At 37.3% G+C, this 19,066-nt stretch overlaps 3 protein-coding genes across 6 annotated transcripts; 1 reads left to right on the top strand and 2 right to left on the bottom strand.

Moving 5' to 3' along the window:
• Positions 1-236: 236 nt before the first annotated feature.
• LOC103719648 (protein WVD2-like 7) lies at positions 237-3,889 on the top strand. 4 transcript variants are annotated; one of them, XM_008808989.4, is made up of 10 exons: positions 237-494; positions 775-1,359; positions 1,444-1,824; positions 1,913-1,971; positions 2,218-2,292; positions 2,397-2,496; positions 2,685-2,756; positions 2,912-3,022; positions 3,117-3,227; positions 3,460-3,889. In XM_008808989.4, exons 1-10 carry the CDS (start codon positions 426-428, stop codon positions 3,622-3,624), a joined length of 1,728 nt encoding a protein of 575 aa, XP_008807211.2. In that variant the 5' UTR covers positions 237-425; the 3' UTR covers positions 3,625-3,889. The 4 variants fall into 4 exon arrangements, with proteins under 4 accessions (XP_008807211.2, XP_038989701.1, XP_038989703.1 ...); XM_039133773.1 differs by having other exon boundaries at positions 756-1,359; XM_039133774.1 differs by lacking the exon at positions 237-494 and adding an exon at positions 506-646.
• A 3,206-nt stretch (positions 3,890-7,095) lies between these two features.
• On the bottom strand, positions 7,096-8,444 carry LOC103719653 (F-box protein At1g10110-like). Its single transcript, XM_008808994.2, has one exon. It carries the CDS (start codon positions 8,412-8,414, stop codon positions 7,296-7,298), a length of 1,119 nt encoding a protein of 372 aa, XP_008807216.2. The 5' UTR covers positions 8,415-8,444; the 3' UTR covers positions 7,096-7,295.
• An 8,380-nt stretch (positions 8,445-16,824) lies between these two features.
• On the bottom strand, positions 16,825-17,550 carry LOC113463566 (F-box/kelch-repeat protein At1g57790-like). The gene has a single exon (XM_026809451.2). The coding sequence runs from the start codon at positions 17,548-17,550 to the stop codon at positions 16,825-16,827; it is 726 nt and encodes a 241-aa protein (XP_026665252.2).
• Positions 17,551-19,066: the final 1,516 nt, after the last annotated feature.

The raw sequence follows: 19,066 nt of genomic DNA, 5'->3' as shown, positions 1-19,066 counted from the left end.
CCACTGAAAGAAACAGGATTCTGTCATCAAAGGCTCTCCTTTTGTGGCTGATAAATTCAATCCCCTTGCTTCCCTTTTTTCACATAGATGGGGGGAGTGGAAAGGAAAAGGACCCGCACAACGGAGTGCATCTATTGAAAAAGAGTGCATATTATATCAAACGCCGAATTAAAAAGCTCACCGCCCCCCGAAAAATAGCCGTTGCGATTTGAACGTTTAAAACCGTGGAGCCCGCACTAAATATATACTAAAAATATTCAAATTTCAAAGGAAAAAGAGGCACTGCCACGCCCACCCGAAGTCAAGTATGTAACGGAGGCCACAAAAAGAAGCTTTTGATACAGTCTCCAATCTTCTTTAGTCTCCCCACTCCCACTGATCTCTTGGAGCCATTTCAGAGGAGAGGAGAGAAGTTTTGAGAGGAAATGGGAGACTCTTCTTGTCTTTTGCAGGACTATTGTCATGCTCCTGAAGCCTCCAATCAGGACAGAGAGGTAGAGAAAGAAAGAATACAAGTTCAATGCATGAACTCACCAATCATTCTTTTTTGGGCTCTTCATACTTCCGTCGATGGGTTTGAGATTTGATACACACCTCAATGCATGATCTCACTGTTTCTTGATGCACTTCTTTCATGAGTACCACTGTGAGGAATGCTTTAAAATTTGAAAGATCTTCCTCCTTTTCTACATTTTTGGAACATCTTATAATGGCTGTTTTTCATGATGAGTTTCTGATATTAGATTATAATGTAGGAAAATTCTGGTGCCGCAGGTGAATTTAGCTTCGGCACTAGGGGGATCGATCTCTTTCGGGAGGTACTTGTCGGAGTCGTTGGACTGGGGAAAGTGGTCATCCTTCCCTCACAACAGATACTTGGAAGAGGTTGGGAAGTACTCGAAACCAGGCTCGGTTGCTCAGAAGAAGGCTTACTTTGAAGCTCATTACAGGAACATGGCTGCTCGGAAACCAGCCTCTGTTCTGGAGCATGGCAATGCCATCGCAACTATTTCCCCTGAAAGAGAAGCCAATGACAGATTCGGCAACGATGACAGCCACATCGACTCTTCCGATCCGGAAGTCGAATCTAAAGAAGTTAGCGACATCATGACTACCATTGAAGCACCGGCAGTTGCGACGGTGGCCGCCAATGCTGCTAGTTCTAGCTCAGGTGGAGAAAACCATGTTTCAGGAACAGGACAGGTGGACAAAGCTGGTCCAATATTAGAAGATGAGATCCTTGAGGGATCCTGTTCGCAAATTGAATCCTCAGATGTTGTTGAAGATGTTGAAAACCATAACAAGGTCTCGGTGATCGAGCCTGATACATGCAGTCCTTCTGAGAATCAACCACTAAAGGTAATTTGTTTTTGTTGCCATGCAAAATTTTGTATTTGAAAGCTGTGGTTTTCAAATCTATCATGACAAGTTTGGTTCTTCCAGGAAAGTTTTGTCACCAATAAGGACAGTGTAGATTCAGTTGGAAAGAAATCAAGAGGTCCAGTTTCAAAATCGTCGGTTAGTAGATCATCCAAGCCTCCATTTTCCCCAGCAAAAACAACGACATCTTTTCATCGCATTAAAGAAAACGATACCACTCCAAGCAGCACTAGGAAACGTGGCATGGGTTCGATTGAGAAGAAGAAATCAACTACAAAATCACTGCATATGTCAATCAATATAACCCAATACCAAAGTGGAGCAACTACTACTTCAGAAAGTAAAAGTTTGTCGATCCTTGAGAAGGTTGCAAACTCAAAAGCTGCTAGTGTTGTACCAAAAGCTTCTCAAGAATGGTCCCATCATTTTAGAACACCAACAAAGGTGCTCCTCCGCCTACTAGAAGAATTTTTCATGCAATGTGAGATGTTTAATTCATATGCTAAGCCAGACTTTTACTTGTGCATTGCAGGCATCTTCAAATGGAGTGACAAAATTGGTTTCTCTAACTCCTCAATCAGAACATGGAAGGTACTATGTGGGTCAAGATATGCTTGCATGCTTTTGCACAACATTTACTCTGTCCACAATTTGCTTCCTAGTCATAGGAAAGAGGAAGAAAAAGGTTTTTGTAAATATTCTATATTAAGAAGTCCTGGTAATTTGACTGAAATTTTTCTTTCTTGCATGTATTGAAACATTTGACCCTGTATGTCACTCTGAAGTTCTAGTAATATAATTTTTGTGCATAATTTATATGCTGGTTTATGATTTCAGGACCAAAACACCGCCAGAACAATCATATTTTAAGAAGAAAATAGCAGATTTGAAGTTGCAAACACTCTCTCTCGAGTTAGTGGTGCTTCAACAAAACATTGTTTAATTTTCTTGTTGGTGATAATATCTCTGAATGATTAAAAAGAATGAATTCTAATGAATGACTATTAATGTTACAGTTATTCGAAATCTTCAAGTATTAAAGGACACAGACAGTGTAGCCCACTTGCTGCTTCTTTTAGCTTCAAAACTCAGCAAAGGGCAGAAAAACGGAAGGAGGTAAAAGCCTTCATCTAGAAGATTTAAATGTCCTACATTGCAGTAGAAGCCTGTCTGTAATGGTTCATCTGGATTGCTTAATTGTACACCTAAATTAATTATATTTTGGCTGAATGCGCTTCATCTTCATGCGGGTAAAGTTCAGTATTTTTCTATGCTTTTGATTCCCCTATCTGCAATTGTGTCAGCTTTTTCATAATTTGGAAGACAAATTTGACAAAAAGGGGGCGAAGAAACTGCAACTTCAAGAAACATCTAAGGTCTTTTCTGTTAATGATGGAATTTTTTATCTGATATCGAAATGATTAACTTCCCTATGTTTGAACTAAAACAGTAATTGGTAGTGTCTCTTCTTTTAGTTTGTCTTTCTCTCCCATTAGTCACATTAAATCTTATGATCACCTTATATGTGCAGGAAAAAGCTGAAAGTGAATCAAGAAAATTGCGACAAAGTCTTTGCTTTAAGGCCAGACCGTTGCCAGATTTCTATCGCAATATTGAACCACCAAAAGTAGAGATGAGAAAGGTACCATTTTTCTTATACTTAGCACCAAGTCGTGCATATTACCACAATATTCTTCGATCTCATGCAGTCACTTATGTTTACCTTATCTAAGCAGGAAAAAGCTGAAAATGAATTGAGAAAATCAAACCAGAGCCTTTGCTTTAAGGCCAGACCATTGCCAGATTTCTACCACAATATAAAACCAACAAATTTTGACATGAAAAAGGTATAATTCTTCTATTATTGTTCTACCGACCTATGCAGCTTATTGTAACTACCTGTATCAATGACAAATTTCTTACAACTCCAAGAAGATTAGATTTGCTAGCCCTTACATTTGCCAGAAGACAAGTTGTTGTTTATTGATTTCTCAATGTTATACGAGCTTACATTAATTTGTTGCCTTTGCTTTCTTGAAATAAGCATTATAGTTAATAGTTGTCAAGTATGCTTTGCAGATACAATTAATACAACACCAGTCTCCCAAACATAGAAGGACAAGCAATTCGAAAGCAGATTCAGAGCTTAACAATGTGCCTCCTTCAAAACCTTCCTTCAGGAGCACTAGATCAATCAGTATAACAGAGAAGAATGACTATAGTGAAACACCAACCAATTTGTAATTCCACTACCTAACAAACATAACTAAGAGTCCACTGTCTTGCTAAGGTTTAAAAATTTCATGCATTTCAGCATGGTGTTGGAGGCTTTTGGGAAAAGAATGTATATTTCAAAGGCTCATTATGACCCGTGATAAAATAGTCATGCGATTTAGTCCTGGATGTAATCTTACTGTTCAATTCTAGTTTGTACTTTAGGCTGTGCTTTGCATTGTTAGAACAATTCAAAAACTTTTCTGCATGAAATTGAAATCTGTAATTCCATGTATTTTAATGTGTATTACAACATGTTCATTTTGCACATATTCCAAATCTTATGTGGGCTACATTTGGTTTACAAAAAAGAAGAGAAGAATAAATGAAGATTTAGAGAGAGAATACCAATAAAAAAATACAGGGTTGAAATAAGGCTTAAAGTTTTTTCTGCTATTTTAGTGTGGCTTTTCAAGAAGAGCCTTGAGGATTTCCTATGCATCTAAAAAGCCATGAATGGGTTTTTATAAATGGTCACTAGTCCTACTACAAAGTGAGTACCAGATGGTTATGGCTGTGCCAGGTGCTGACACCTATTAAACTAGTAGAAGTGAAAAGAGTGTTGAAATAATCAATCATCTCACTTCCATATGTAGTTGCTGCTACAAGAAAAATGTGCTACAAGTTCTATTTCTTAAACATGTCAGCATCGAACAATTTACCTGGTTAGGCTTTTTTTTTTTAATATTCAGAACTATTTATAAATCATGATAAGGAAATTGTATGATTATTTAAGAACAATTGCCCTAAAAAATTCTTTGATAGCAAAACGTGAGGTAAGAACCAAATCATAATAGGATCTAGGAAGTGAAGGTGGGGGAAATGAACTTGAAAAGTTTAAAACAAAGTTGAATCTCAAATTTTATTATTTTGATATTGTGAAAATTTCATCACAAGTCTATACATCTCTTTGGTTTAATTAAGATTAATATTTCAATATCTTGCAAAATAGAGAATGGGTCCAGAATATATTCAAAAGCAATCCAAGTAAACAAAACAAACATGAACAACTGAAATTAAATATCTTTGCTAGTGCTTTCTTTCTATGATCAACCTACCAAAAACTCGTAACAGATAATACTTTAACTTATGAGCATTGCCTAGAGAACACAGGAAAGCTGTTGAACCAGGTCTTCCCCATTAGCAGATCCCTCAAAATATACACACACAAAGGTCCCTTGTCATTGCTGGATCCAAAAAGCCCTTCACTTTTATCTGCACAAAAGATTTTATACCATTTGAAAACTAGAAGCAAATAAGCATAAGTAGTACACAGCCAACGCTTCTCTTTTGTCTGTGGACAGATCTGCATGCATACCTACTAGACGGGTGTAATTTTGCATACTTGTAACCTCTGTGTTGGTTATTACAAAAAAAAAAAGGAAAAAAGATTACTAGTATTTTCCTCTCTCTTTTGGCACCTTTAGAAGCCAGAGTAATTCTTCTAAGAAAAAATGCTTACAGCTTCTTTCCCAACAGTCTAAGCTTTTGAAGTTGAGTGATTTGTTGACAAGCAAAAACTTAATCAATCCAGAAGGGCAGAATTAGTTCAACCAGTATTTACTTTGGTTTACTTCATGCAGATGTTTCAACATGCACTAACCTTTCAATTTTGTTCCTGCTTCCAAGGAATATTGTTCGATTTTACGATCATAGAAATATCTTTGGAAGCTATAGTTTGAACACTGTAAATTATAAGTGACTGCCAACCAAGCCTTAGCTTTCTGGTTGCCCTCTACACTTGGGGGGGTAAAGCTTGATATACATGGTCGATTCATTCTCTAACAGTGCAAGCTTCTGAAGTCCAGCGGTAAATTAATGCAAAAACAGAGCTCAGGCTATTGGATGTCATGAGTTTAAATCACCTCCAGATTAATTATTTATTTAATTAACACAATTTTTGTTTTTCCTTCATTTTAGTCATTGGCAGCTCTTGATAGAAGTCCAAGACCTAATAAAAATAACTAGGATAGATAATAGAGCTCATGCGAATGAGGTCAATAAAATTCTTGCATATGGTTTTAGTGTGCCTATTTAAGTGAAGGGCAATGTGCCTGTGTTTAGAATAACCAACAAACTTTCAGTGAGCTTTTTTTATCATCTGTATGTAGATTTAAATCATCTCACACTCATCAAAATATCCTGAAGGTGTGTCTCACAACACATAAATGAGTTCTAACATCATTAAGAGGCTGCAACTTGGGTGGGTTGGTTCAGGTTGTGGGCAATCCCTTGGAGCATGTCAAAGACAAAATTCAAACTGAAGAGGATGCAAGAGAGCTCTCACAGCTAGATGGTTATCTAACTTCGTCGGAGGAACTAAATCCTCCGACTGTAAAACAAGGACATTGCTTGCAATGTAACATGAAGATGGTCCTTCGACTTCTCGGAGTAAATCCAAGGCTTCTCTAGGTTTCTTAGAATTTTTTCTTCAGTAGGCCAACATTTGAAGCTCCTGGCTCTGTTCTTCTGATGAAGGAAAAAAAATGATTGAGAGAGATCGACAATTAGAATATGAAAACCCCTAGCCAACAGTCCTGCCAGCATCTGAACTCATCTCCATTGCCAAAGGTTCTTGTAAGAAGTACCTTACTGAAAACATCGAAAGGAGGAATCCTTTGAAACTATGTTACAATCCAAAAACATCGAAACAAAATAAGTCGGCCTGGGCCATAAGGGAGACAATAAGAGGTAAATTATTTAACCAGTATGAAGGATGAGGAAGATCACACTCCATGTTTGCAAGGACATTGGCCACCTGACAGAGTACTATGAGATTCTGTGCCTGTCCGACCTTCTATGTGCATTTTGCGTTCTAAGTAAGTCTCACCAAAACTAGAAAACATGTTTAACTGTAGATCACAATCCATTGCCTTCATTTTAGTTCTACTGATCCTTAAGATTTTCTATTTAATGATGTAAGAAAATTAAATACAACTGAATGGATGTCGAATAGATTGCCAGAAGGCTTTCATCGAAAATTATATACGGAATGGAATCAACAGATGATGTCAAAACAGATTGTCAGGGGAAAAATACAACCTGATTGAAAACGACATAAAAATAGTCAACATCATACTTCCACAGCAGCCACAACATGAACATAATGCGACACATCAAGAGATTTACCCTGATTTATATATAAAAGAAGGGGTTCTTATACAGCTTAACACAGTTGCATGCACTTCTCGGCAACATCAACATGACATCATATAAAACTTGCGAAATGGAAATATATAGGCCATTTCTAACCGTGATACGAAGGACCCACGCTATCATGTCGACAAGTTTTCGTAACTGCACGAGAAATCATTGGCAAACTACACATTCAAAGGTGTGCATTCAGAGTTGTTCTTCGGATGATCGAATTGTATGTTTAGAAAAGCCATGAAACTGACATTCTCAACAACAAGCGAATAGAACCAAATGAAAACTACCAAATCCAAGTGCATGTCAAGTTTCCTTGCATATCATCCACAGATAATGCGAAATAAAGAACAGCCACCAACTAATATCCAAATGTGATAGCTCACACATAGGAATTTAACATAGATAAGACTTGAAAGATGCTATGATCCTATAAGCTGGAATTATGACAGACAGAGAAAGATAGAAGAGCACAACGAAGATCCTTCACCATATTAGATCAGACTAGGCACAAGCCAAACAGGGTCGATCCCAAAAACTGGCAGAGAGTCCGGTCTGAGGCTCCTACACTCGCTATGCCAGTTCTCCATGTCAAACACACGGATAGTTTGAACGGCCAGCTCGCCATTGTTGCAGAAAGCGAAGTACAGGCAGTTCTTTCTGATCCCCGGAAACATGCCGGTTCTCACCACCACTACCTGAGCGTTGCACTTGAACACCGTCTGGTCGGGCATGCTCCTGACCCCCACCCAACTCGGCTGGCCGGTCTCCTCCAACCGGAAGATATCGAAGGAGATCAATGGGCGGTTGGGCTCCTCGCTCTCATCGTCGCTTTCCACCATGCTGAAGAAGACGAAGAGCAGCAGCTGGTCGTCGGACACCGCCAGGAAGGCCTTCTCCATCATTATGTCATCATCCAAGGGAAAGGGGAGCTCCGCGGATTGGAGGCGAGTGGCTGTCGCCGCCGGTGGAGAGACATCGACGATGGCGACCTCGGCATGGCTGTTGACGATGTAGAACTTTCTGCGGTGGAAGGCGACATCGTAGGCACCGTAGACGTCGGAGGGGAGGCCGGTGTTGACGACGGCCCAGGGGCCCCAGCGGCCGCCGTCGCCGGAGCAGTAGGCAACAAGATGGCAGTTCTGTTTGAGGAGGATCACGACGGTGCAAGTACCGGAAGGGGTGTTTGGGGAGGAGGTGATGATTGCATGGCCAACCTTGTCTCCAGTGAAGGTAGAGGGTGGGAGGGTGAAGCAGGAGCGGGTAAGGGGGTTAAGGAGGTTGATGATGGAGGTGTTCTCTTGGACGAGGATGAGCCATCCATGGTTGGCACCGATGACACGCTTGCCCTGGGCCTCGGGAAGGGACAGATGGTAGACTGCGCCGGTGGCGAGACAGTGGAATTGGCGAGTATCGCTGTCTGGATTGTATTGAAGCATCAGCCATGGGAGGTGTGGTTGGAGGTCGGAAGGTCTCACGGAGGCACGCCATGATCGGCAGACCGCACGAAAGCGAACGAAGTCGGTGACAGTCAGGAGCCGGCCGGCAATCCTGCCGACGAGATCTGGGCAGAGGTCGGCCCACCCGGAGGGCTTCGAGAAAGCGGGTGCCATGGAGGAGATGGGTTTAAGGATTTGGAAGGAGAGGAAGGTGGGTTGGGGACGAAGGAGTTGAGGGAAGAGGGGTATTTAAAGGGTGGAAAGCGGCTCTGTCAAGGGATGGCAGCTAGCGGGAGTGCACTTTTCAGATGAAAACATGTTGCATGGTTTATTGAGAAAGAATGGGGTGGTAACTGAAAAAATTGAGGACATCAGGGTCTCAAAGACAATTTGCAGATATCCAATGTGTAGGGTGGCATGCACAGTGCAAGCAGGACTGCACTGGAATTTATAAGAAGTTTTGTAAATATAAATAATTATGGATATGTTTTTGCAAGTATTGTATATATCTAAATGGAGAAGAGGCAAGGAAAAGGAGGTTCCTCTTGTGCATTGGTTGGAAAGTAGAGGTGCATTGTTTTTAGCCTTCTTCTGGAATATCGAGCAAACCGGCAATAAATTGAATTGAGATATTAATTTCTCTTGATCAACATGAGAGGTGGAAAAATTTTTAAATAACTAAAATGCACCACTTACTCAATTAGAATATAATAGCTTATTGACCTATATGCTAATATAGTAAATTCGGGATTAATCATTAATTTGTATATTAAATCAATATCTATAATTAACTAAAATCTTTGTATAATACAATAGATTAAAGATGATAGTTAAAATAAAGAGGTCATATGAGCTAATGTTTCCAAATATATTGATTTTATGAGGAGGGACCTTAAGAATCCATGCTTTTATATAATGGAAATAGTTTTAAGTCCACAAAATCCTCATGAAGAACAAAAGGTCACTGCTAGTGCTAATATTAGGGTACATATAATGAAGATCCGACAAAAAAGATAATATGGCAAACAATTGATGGCGTACCTTAGGAAGAGATAAGTTTTAAGGACAAGTCCTTCAATTGAAAGCTCTTTAATGTGTAGGTTCTATTTACTGAACAATTTCTTCTACAATCCTTAGTTTCAAAGGATAACTTATTATTCTGCTGGGTTGAAAATTGATCGAATATGGATTAGATTTCAATATATCCATATTTGTATCACATGCCAATATAGTATAATCGAGATTAGTCATTAATTTATGTATTAAAATCAATATATATAATGAACTAAAGTCTATATATAGTATGATAGAAATTAAAAATAATAGTTAAAATAAAGACATCATATTAGTCAATATTCAAGATATATATTTATTTTATTAGCCGAGATAGTAAAGTCAATATTTTCATATAACGAAAAAGATTCTGAGACGATACGAAATCTTCATGAAGGATACGATGCCACTGCCAATGCTGACGTTAGCTTACATGTAATAAAAACCTAGAAGAAAAGTTAACAAGACAAATATTTGATGATGTAACTTAGGTAGATATACATTTCAAAAGATGTAATTGAGGACTAGCCATTGGATTAAATGCTCCTTAATGTGTACGCCCTATTGACCGAGCAATTTCTTCTATAGTCCTTATTTTAAAAAGATAATATTCTACTAGGGTTGAAAATGGATCGAATACAACTTAGATTTCGGTATATCGATTTCATATCTGTTTATATTTGGCAAATATGGATATGGATATGGATGTTAATATTTATTTTTTAAATAGATGAGAATATGTTGGATATTGAAAGTACATACATAAATACATATATAAGTTACATAGTTAAACTTTTTGACTATAAAGTGAAATATATCTCTGAACAAAAGGTAAATTAAGCCAATAGTTTGTTACATAATCATTTATTTTTTTTAATAAAATTTTAGGAATGCTATATGAGATTAAATAGGATTAAAAATAAAACCGAATATTTGGATACGAATCAGATAGTTTTCTATCTATATCCGTATGATAGATATAGATATATAACAGATATTAGACAGATACTCAAATTTTTATCTATATTCTGTAGATTGAAATATGAAAAAAGGATCCAACTGGATATAATTTAGCCCTCTTTTTCCCCTATATGTTGCCCTAAGAAAAGATAATTTATTATAAGCCATTGGTATGAGTATTAGTATAGTATCGACCCACTCATTAGTTTTAGAAAATTTGGCTTAACCTAATAAACTGAGTTAAGGTCAGGCTTTATTTTTAAGGTGGAGTAGGCTTTTGGGATTAGGTCACACTCCATAATAACTAATTAGGTCCAACCTCACCTAGCCTAATAATATAAAATATTTTATATTTATATCATTATAGATCAAAAATATGTTAATATAATATAAATTGAAGAATCTATTTCTCTTTCATCTTTTTTTAAGATTTTTAATCCTCCTCTCACTTATCATCTTAGAGTTATTAGAGGTAATATGAGGACGACAATCATGTTATAGTTGACCACCTCCTTTGCACTTTATACATGTCCACCATTGCCATGTCTCCTCCTCCTCCTCCTCTCTCTCTCTCTATGTGTGTGTGTGTGTGTATGTTTGTATGTAGTTGTTGGGTGCATTTTGTAATGTATATAGGGTGAAAAAAAAGGATTTCACACCCATTATCAAATTCAATGACGGTGATAAAAAAATAAAAAAATAAATTGTTACATATGATTTAGAAGGTATAAAATATTTATATACAAAAAATCATATCTTTTAGAAATTTTTACCTTATGCATCAAGTCGTCCCAAATATATAGTTATAATGAGACGATATAGTATATTGATGGTGAATAAGTTAATATATGGACCAGAGGCTTAGACATTTTAGGCCTTGCAGATCTCATCCTTTTTATTTTAATCACCAATATTAAATTTGATAGTGCACATAATATCTATTTTTTATATATTATAAGTTCACCCTTAATATATGTATATATATTATGTAGATATATAGTTATACATACGTACAAACATACATATTGCATACATACATATATATATATATATATATATATAGAGAGAGAGAGAGAGAGAGAGAGAGAGAAAGAGAGAGAGAGAGAGAGAGAGAGAGAGTTTGACTAGAATGCTTGAGAGAATTTGGCTCCAAATGCTTATTAATGATAATCAATGAAGAGCATCTAAAAATAAAAATTAACATATATACACACACATACACATATATGTATGTATATATGTTATGTATGTATATATGTATGTCTATATATATACACATATATATAGGTCATCTTTATATATGGGATGGACTACTCTTCTTTTGAGAGAAAAGAGTATCTGCTCCTCTCAAATCTGATCAAATTGAAGATCTATATCGATGATTATGAATTATACAACTAAAAATGCCTAGAAGTAGAAAATTATTTGGTTTGATGTTCTATAACCTATTGCACCAAGTAGATATAAAAATGCTTGGTTTCTATAGTACTAGTGTGGTAAAACACATGATACAGTGTTTAGATTGAGAGGTTACCTCATGGACATGTTAAAATATTTATAAGTTGAAAGTCAATAGATTTTAATACTTAGATCAAAGCATAAGATAGTATATATATATTTTGCATCTACTTGATACATAAGTTAGAAACGACGAGAACATCTGATTTTTAGTTTCTAGGCATTTTTGGTGGTATGTGTCACGCCCCCGCTTCTGCGAAGCACGTGAGGCACCCAGTGCCCACGTGGGGGCCACATGAGGGGGGACCGCGGGGCTCCCCTGCCAGATATTATCCGGTTCCGGGGCTTCACGCAAGCGTCCTTCACCCCTCCCCGATTTTGTTTTCCACCCAAAACGCGTCTGCAGGATTAGGAGACACCCGCCTCATATGCCCAGGCTCTGGAACGGATCTTTCCGATGTGGGACTATTGGGCCTCACACCCTTTCCACCATCGGACAAGAGCCGTCCTCGGCTCTGATACCAAATGTCACGCCCCCGCTTCTGCGGAGCACGTGAGGCACCCAGTGCCCACGTGGGGGCCACATGAGGGGGGACCGCGGGGCTCCCCTGCCAGATATTATCCGGTTCTGGGGCTTCACGCAAGCGTCCTTCACCCCTCCCCGATTTTGTTTTCCACCCAAAACGCGTCTGCAGGATTAGGAGACACCCGCCTCATATGCCCAGGCTCTGGAACGGATCTTTCCGATGTGGGACTATTGGGACGTGCGAAAACTTTTTTGACCTCGATTTATATATCTGATTATTGATTTTTGACCTGAGACGTGCGAAAACTTTTTTCTCTTGAGAGGAGTGTTGTCCATCTTTCTTGCTCTCTCTCTCTCTCTCTCTTTATATATATATATACACATATGTATGGACATATATAATATATATATATAGTATGTATATTTATGTATATACATATATTTATATGTATATTTATGTATATACATATATTTATATGTATATACATGTATTTATATGTATATACATGTATATATATGTATATACATGCAACTTTTGATCTATAACACTAAAAATGCATAGAAATCAATAATCAAATATTTTAGTACTCTCTAACTTGTGCATCAACTGGGTACAAAAAATAAATAGTTGGAATGATATGAGGCTAAAATGAAGTATCACTCTATAACTATTTCTCTTTCTCTAAAATTTTGAGATAGAGACTTTCGGTCCACACCCTCTTGTGTAAAGCCCTAGGGCATCTCCTATCACTGACCTCCTTAGGCTCCTCAAACCTTTGTGGTTGGGTTTCCCCCCTCCCTTCCTCTCTTCTTCCCTCCTCTCTTCCCTTCCCTCTCCCTTATTTCACTCCCTTTCCTTCTTCCTGGTTCTTTGCTCCCCCTACCTCCCCTCTCTCTCTCTCTCCTCCTTGCCCAACCTCTCTCTTTTGCCTTGTATACCTCCTCTTTCCTTCTCACACTCCCTCCCCTCTCCACCTCTTTCTTTCTCCCTCTTCTATCTCTCTCTTCCTCTCACAACCCTGCCACATGGTTTAAGGGACTCTTATCTCCTTTCTTTTCAATGTTTAAGCCCCATTTATACTCCTCTTTGTAGTTCTTCCTATGCCTCACCAATCCTCTCCCTTGTTTTTAATTGAGAACTTCGATTTCCCCCTCTCAGCTTCCATTTCTTAGCAAGATTGTAAGATTATGTTTGACTAGCTTTCTCAGGTCTTTGATGTCTATGATAATAGAGATTTTTCCATCGTAGGTGGTTGGTGGTTTGTGGCGAGAGAAAAAGATTTTGGGGGGGGGCGGGGGGTGCATTTGTATTTATGTGTTTATTTGTGTATAGGATTATCCTTTTCTAAAAAGATAGGGTACTCACTTCCACTTTATTAGCCGTGCATGGGATGTAAATTAAAATAGTCCATGTTTAAGCCTTTTAGTTTTGGTAATAAAAAAATTGATATAGTGTGGTGAGGCACGAACTCCTTCTCTTTCTCTTCCCACTCCTCCTATTCTTCTCAACTTCTTATTCATTGCCTCCTTCAACCTCTTCGTACAACACCACCACACCATAAGATTACACCTTGTTAGTGGCACATAACCTACCATCTCTTCCTCTCCACCCCCATCTGCTATTTTCTTCTCTATCCTCAAAATACCCCACTTCCCTCCATCACCATCCATCTCTTTGTTATCTCTTGTTTCAACCCAATCCCACTGCTAACCTCTACACCTCCTTAACCGCCCTCCCCTTCCACTACCTTTTCTTTCATTAATTTTACTTGCCCCTCTCATTGCAAAATATGGTCACATTCATCAAAATTGACAAGCATGTCATCCACAAATAATAAAGGGCCTCAAAATCCTCAAGGATAAGACCCACAAAGCCATGAAAATGTATATGGTGGTGATAAAATCATGCTGAAGCCATAAAACTGGAGTCTAGGATCCTCAATGATCCAATCAAAGAGAGAAAGAAAAATTCATTCAATCTGCTCAACTAAGACCTCTCAAAAAGAGTAATAGAGAGTAAAAAATTTATGAAAGTAGGGTTCTAAGTCTTCTTTTTCTCATTATTTTTTTAAAAAACTACTTTATACCTCCTTTGTTTATATTAGTGGGGTCCATCAACTCAAAACACAAGTTATATTTCTCTTTTAATTACAAGATGTAAAAAATAGAGTAATGCCTGTCCTCCTTTCTTCTCATCAATATGTATGGTATAAGGTATTTATACTAGTAGTAGTATATGCCTTTTTGCAATCCATGTTAGATTTCTCTCCAAGGTAGGACAAATATTTTTAAAAATAAAAAGTATTATAAAATTTTTAAATTTAGTTAGAAATTAAATTTCAAATTGTTTGTCAGTTTTATCTTCTTTCATGTTGCCAAATTTCTCCTAGGTTAGAAGTTATGGCTACCTAAAATTTCAAATCATGATCAAATCCAAGATGTAGAGGATCATGGATGCAGACATACTTGAAATAGCCATCAGTCTACTAAAAGTCTAGTGATCATTGTTACTTAGCTACAGAAGGATGATAACGTTAATGGTAATTCTTCCTTTACTATCACTTTGATTATGAGTGAATGGAAGATGGGTACAGAGCAAAAGGAAATGGGAATGAGATAGGCTTGCTGAGGCCAGCATAGGACATGGAGGAAGGAATAAGAATGGGACAGCTCATGGTAGTAGGCTAGGGGTGTGATCTCAAACGCATAGATTGGAACCTAGGAGAAGGAAGAAGAGTAGAAAAATTGAAGAGGCAAAGAGAAGGCACAACTACCTTTGTCCTATCCCAACGCGTATTAATGCCATTATAGTTTCACTAACAAAGTAAAAAAATGGTCTAATATGGATTATTAAGATTTTAGATCTAGCAAATAATAAGGAGGGTATACATCTTGTATCTATGTAATATCATTTTTTTTTAATCATAACCGAAGAAACAAGTAAAGAGTATTCAAACCGTAACCTATCTTATTCCACCAAATTTCAATATGTGTCATGTGGTTAATAGTTCTTGCCAAGAAATAAGTTTTTTATCAATATATTTGTTCTTGTTTAATGTTTATATTGTGCTCGAGTATTGTAAATCCTTCTTCATATTTCTTGGTTGCATGAATTCTTAGGTAACAAAAGTAATAATTGAATAGATTCCCTCTTTTAGGTATAGCTTTTCTATTCTTATATTGTTATATTTTTTGAACTTCTCAATTCATGTGGTATTATTTTGGTCAGATTAAATAATTCAAAAAATAGTTCAAAATGCTAGCAAAGTAATTTGTTAAATACACAATTTATAACCAAAACCTAGACCGATATCTATTTTCTTGGGTCTAATATTGGGTATTGGCATGGAGTTTTAATGGTATTTGGGTTTGTTTTTGTATCTAACACATATTTTGGATATGATTTGGCATCGGGATATTTTGGCCCTTCAAATAATGTGTTTAATGCATTCTTTTCTACACTGAATGCTTTTGTTGGTTTGTTAGAAGTATCAACCAAATGACAAAATTAATAATGTCCATGCATATGAATAACCGTGGTTTGTGGAAAGAAGCATAAATATGAATTTTGAGACCGTATCGATCAAACATAAAATGCAATCATACGAATTACTTGGTGTTAAGTTTCTCTTAATAATATTAGGCAAAACTCATCTATCTATTCTTTAACTCTTTGTACCAAAGAAATAAAATAAGGTTGCACCTCAAACTCTTAAAATTCCCATTGAACACCTGCAACCTTCGGTAGTCTTTGGAATAACACAAAATAAAATAACACAAAATGAATGTAAGTTTATTAGGGTTGGTGATGCTGGTAATCATAAGTTTGGAGAGAATCACAAGTAATGAAAAGAGTTTGTTGCAGCCTAATAAAATTAGTTATTGCTGCAAATTCATCACATTAAGTAAGCCAATGAATCTCTTAAGCTTATAGCTAATTCTTCCTAATATTTTATGTTGTTTCTTTTACCCTAATTTTTAGTAACTCACATCTTAATTAGCTAAAATAAACGAACTATAGATCAAAGCAACCAAAAATTTGAATCCTAATGGATGTCAAACTTTATCACATGTCATCGTAAAGAAATAAGAGGCATGAAAATCATTAACTAATACCAAGATCTTATAGCTAAATGGAGGATACAAGCATATATAGATTACAAACTAATTTTTTACCATCACAACAAAGAAGACACAAAAAGCTAGCACACAAGGACATTACCCTAACCAAAGTAATAAAGCAAAAGTACACAAACAATATAGAAACTTTCTACCTAAACTTATGAATCTACCTTCCTAGCCCCATTCTTAAGTCAGACTTGGCACCACCCAAACTGGCTCTACCCATACCTCCGACAAGTAGTCCCAATTATAGGTCTGCCTCTCTAAATGCCCATCATCCGTGCTCAAAATATGGATGCAACATATTTCTGAACTCTTATCATCCTTGATGATCTCCTGGCAGGAAGCAAGATATTAGCTATTCCTTTTGATCCCCAAAAATCACTCAGTGCTCATCGACATAGCGGCATATTTGCTTAAGAATATTGTGTGGTCATGCATGTTCCTGACCTTGACCCATGTCGGCTACCTACTCTCATCCAGCTTGAAGACATTGAAGAAGTCCCTCGAGTGAAAGATATCTTGGTGGAAGTAGTCCTTGTTCACCTCCTTATATTCCGATCGGCCGAAGAAGACATTTAGCAATAGATCATCCTCGGACTCTGTGAGATAGGCCCTTTTCACCATCCATCCATCCCCTTTGGATGGGAGTTCTATTGATTCAACCCTGCTAACAGTTGGCACAAGTGTGGCAACATCAATTATGGTGAGCAGTAAATTATCGTTGATCACATAAAACTTTTTGTGATGGAAGATGACATCATAGGCACCAAAGTTGTCGAAGGGGAGCTTGGTGTTGATGGTGACCCATTGGCCCCATCGGTTGCCAAATAGGGAGCAGTAGATGACAAAAGGAGCATCATGGAGGAGCACCATAACAGTGCAACCAGTGGGTGAGGTCGGAGGGGAGGAGATCGTCGTGCGGCGAACTTGGTCGCTAGTGAAGCTTGAATTAGGGAGGATGAAGATGTTGCGGGTGATGGGGTTGAGTAGAGTCATAACTGAGCTCTCAGCCTCAACGAGGATGAGCCAGCCATGTTTTGAGCCAACGATCCACTTGCCCTGGGCCTCAGGGAGGTAAAGGATGTGGATCATTTTTGACAAGAGGCAGTAGAAGGGTCGGGCATCAGAGTCTGGATCATGTTGTAACAACAACCATGGGAGCTGTGGCGAGAGGTCTGAAGGCTTCATGGATTCTTTCCACAACTTGCATAGAGCACGAAGATGAACAAAATCAACGATAGTGGGGAGCCGATAGACGATCTTATGGAGGGGATCTGGGGGGAGATTGACTCACCTAGAGATCTTTTTGAAGGCGGGAGGTATGGTGGGGATGGGCTTAATGTTTTAGAGGGTGAGATGGGTTTGGAATGAGGAGGTGGGGCTTAGTAGGCTCTTTAAATGAAGTGAATTGGAATGGCCTGGTGGAGGTGTATGTACAGGATGAAAAGAGCTTTAAGAAAGGTTAGCAGTTAGTGGGAGTGTTAATATCTGAGGTGTACTTGCTAAAGTTTTAGATAGTCAGTTTAAAAGGTAGGATAGGTTGGCTAACAGTTGTTGACTAAAATATTTATGAGGATACCAAAAGATTTACAAGAATATTTATAGATTTCTTATATGGCATGGAGTGCATTTGAAGAGGTTTGACATGCTAGCATGCATGTTGCAAGTCTACTAGCAGTAGTAAGGGTTTTTGTAAACTTAAAGTTGTTTAGAATATATTTTATAAATATTGCATCTCTGCAAGGATGACAAAAAAGACTTGTTTAGTAAAATGCTTGAATTTTAGACCCAGACTTAACATCTAGTTGAATCCATTACAAGTTGAAATTTTTAAATTAGCTGTGATGTATTGATATCTTAGCTGACATGCAATAGCTAATATATGAATCTTTAGATTGATAAATGAGTTAATCATTGATTTGCTTATTAACAATCACTAACTAATTTCAATTAATATATAGGGCAAAGGAAATTAAAATATTAGAGCTAATGTAGTGATATCATATTAGCTAATATTTCAAGATATTGCGGTTTTGTCTGTCCAAATTAGTAAGAACCTATACATTACATAATAATAGAAGTTTTAAGGCTATGAAATCCTCTAGAGAAGAAAAGGTTAGCACTAGCATTACCAAATACACATACTGAGAACTGATATAAAATACCAAACGGTCAATAACATAAATAATGAAGATAAGTTTAAAGAGTAATTGAAGTCTTGCCCTTTGGATTTCATTTATTTTTGTAGATTTCTTTGTTCTTTTTTAAGATTGCATGTCTAAATGGAAGGAAGGGAGGGAGATTTTGTGGGATGAAATCCTCTAATATCTGGAGAATTGATATCAAGTTGATTCTATATGTTAATAATAAATTCTAGAAATATCTATATTTATTGAAACTCATGCTAGTACTCTTAAAGGGTCATTGAAACAAATGGCAAAAGAAGTTAATGAACATGCCATATGCCCTAAATATTGAATGACAATCAATCCAAAGGCTAAATTTCAATTACCCCTCAAACCTTTTCAATTGTTTGCAATGTTTCTCCTTTGTCGCTTTCTGGTATATAGGCCATAAATATTGAATGATAATTAATACAAGGGCTAAACATCAATTATTCCATAAACCTATTCAAACCTTTACCATGTTTTCTCTTTGTCGCTTTTCGGTATACATACCCTAGTGTTGATATTGACACTAGCCT

This window comes from Phoenix dactylifera, chromosome 14 (genome assembly GCF_009389715.1).
Source record: "Phoenix dactylifera cultivar Barhee BC4 chromosome 14, palm_55x_up_171113_PBpolish2nd_filt_p, whole genome shotgun sequence".
Classification (NCBI taxonomy): domain Eukaryota; kingdom Viridiplantae; phylum Streptophyta; class Magnoliopsida; order Arecales; family Arecaceae; genus Phoenix; species Phoenix dactylifera.
The sequence above is the reverse complement of the archived record's forward strand: the minus strand, read 5'-3'. Positions and strand labels throughout refer to the sequence as shown.

What these genes read in the sequence shown, in the direction of transcription:
- LOC103719648 (XM_008808989.4), top strand. Translation starts at nt 426, where the DNA reads ATGGGAGACTCTTCTTGTCTTTTGCAGGACTATTGTCATGCTCCTGAA. An exon ending in CTGAGAATCAACCACTAAAG is followed by an intron (nt 1,360 to 1,443) that starts GTAATTTGTTTT and finishes TGGTTCTTCCAG; the next exon opens with GAAAGTTTTGTCACCAATAA. An exon ending in CAAATTTTGACATGAAAAAG is followed by an intron (nt 3,228 to 3,459) that starts GTATAATTCTTC and finishes TATGCTTTGCAG; the next exon opens with ATACAATTAATACAACACCA.
- LOC103719653 (XM_008808994.2), bottom strand. Translation starts at nt 8,414, where the DNA reads ATGGCACCCGCTTTCTCGAAGCCCTCCGGGTGGGCCGACCTCTGCCCA.
- LOC113463566 (XM_026809451.2), bottom strand. Translation starts at nt 17,550, where the DNA reads ATGAAGCCTTCAGACCTCTCGCCACAGCTCCCATGGTTGTTGTTACAA.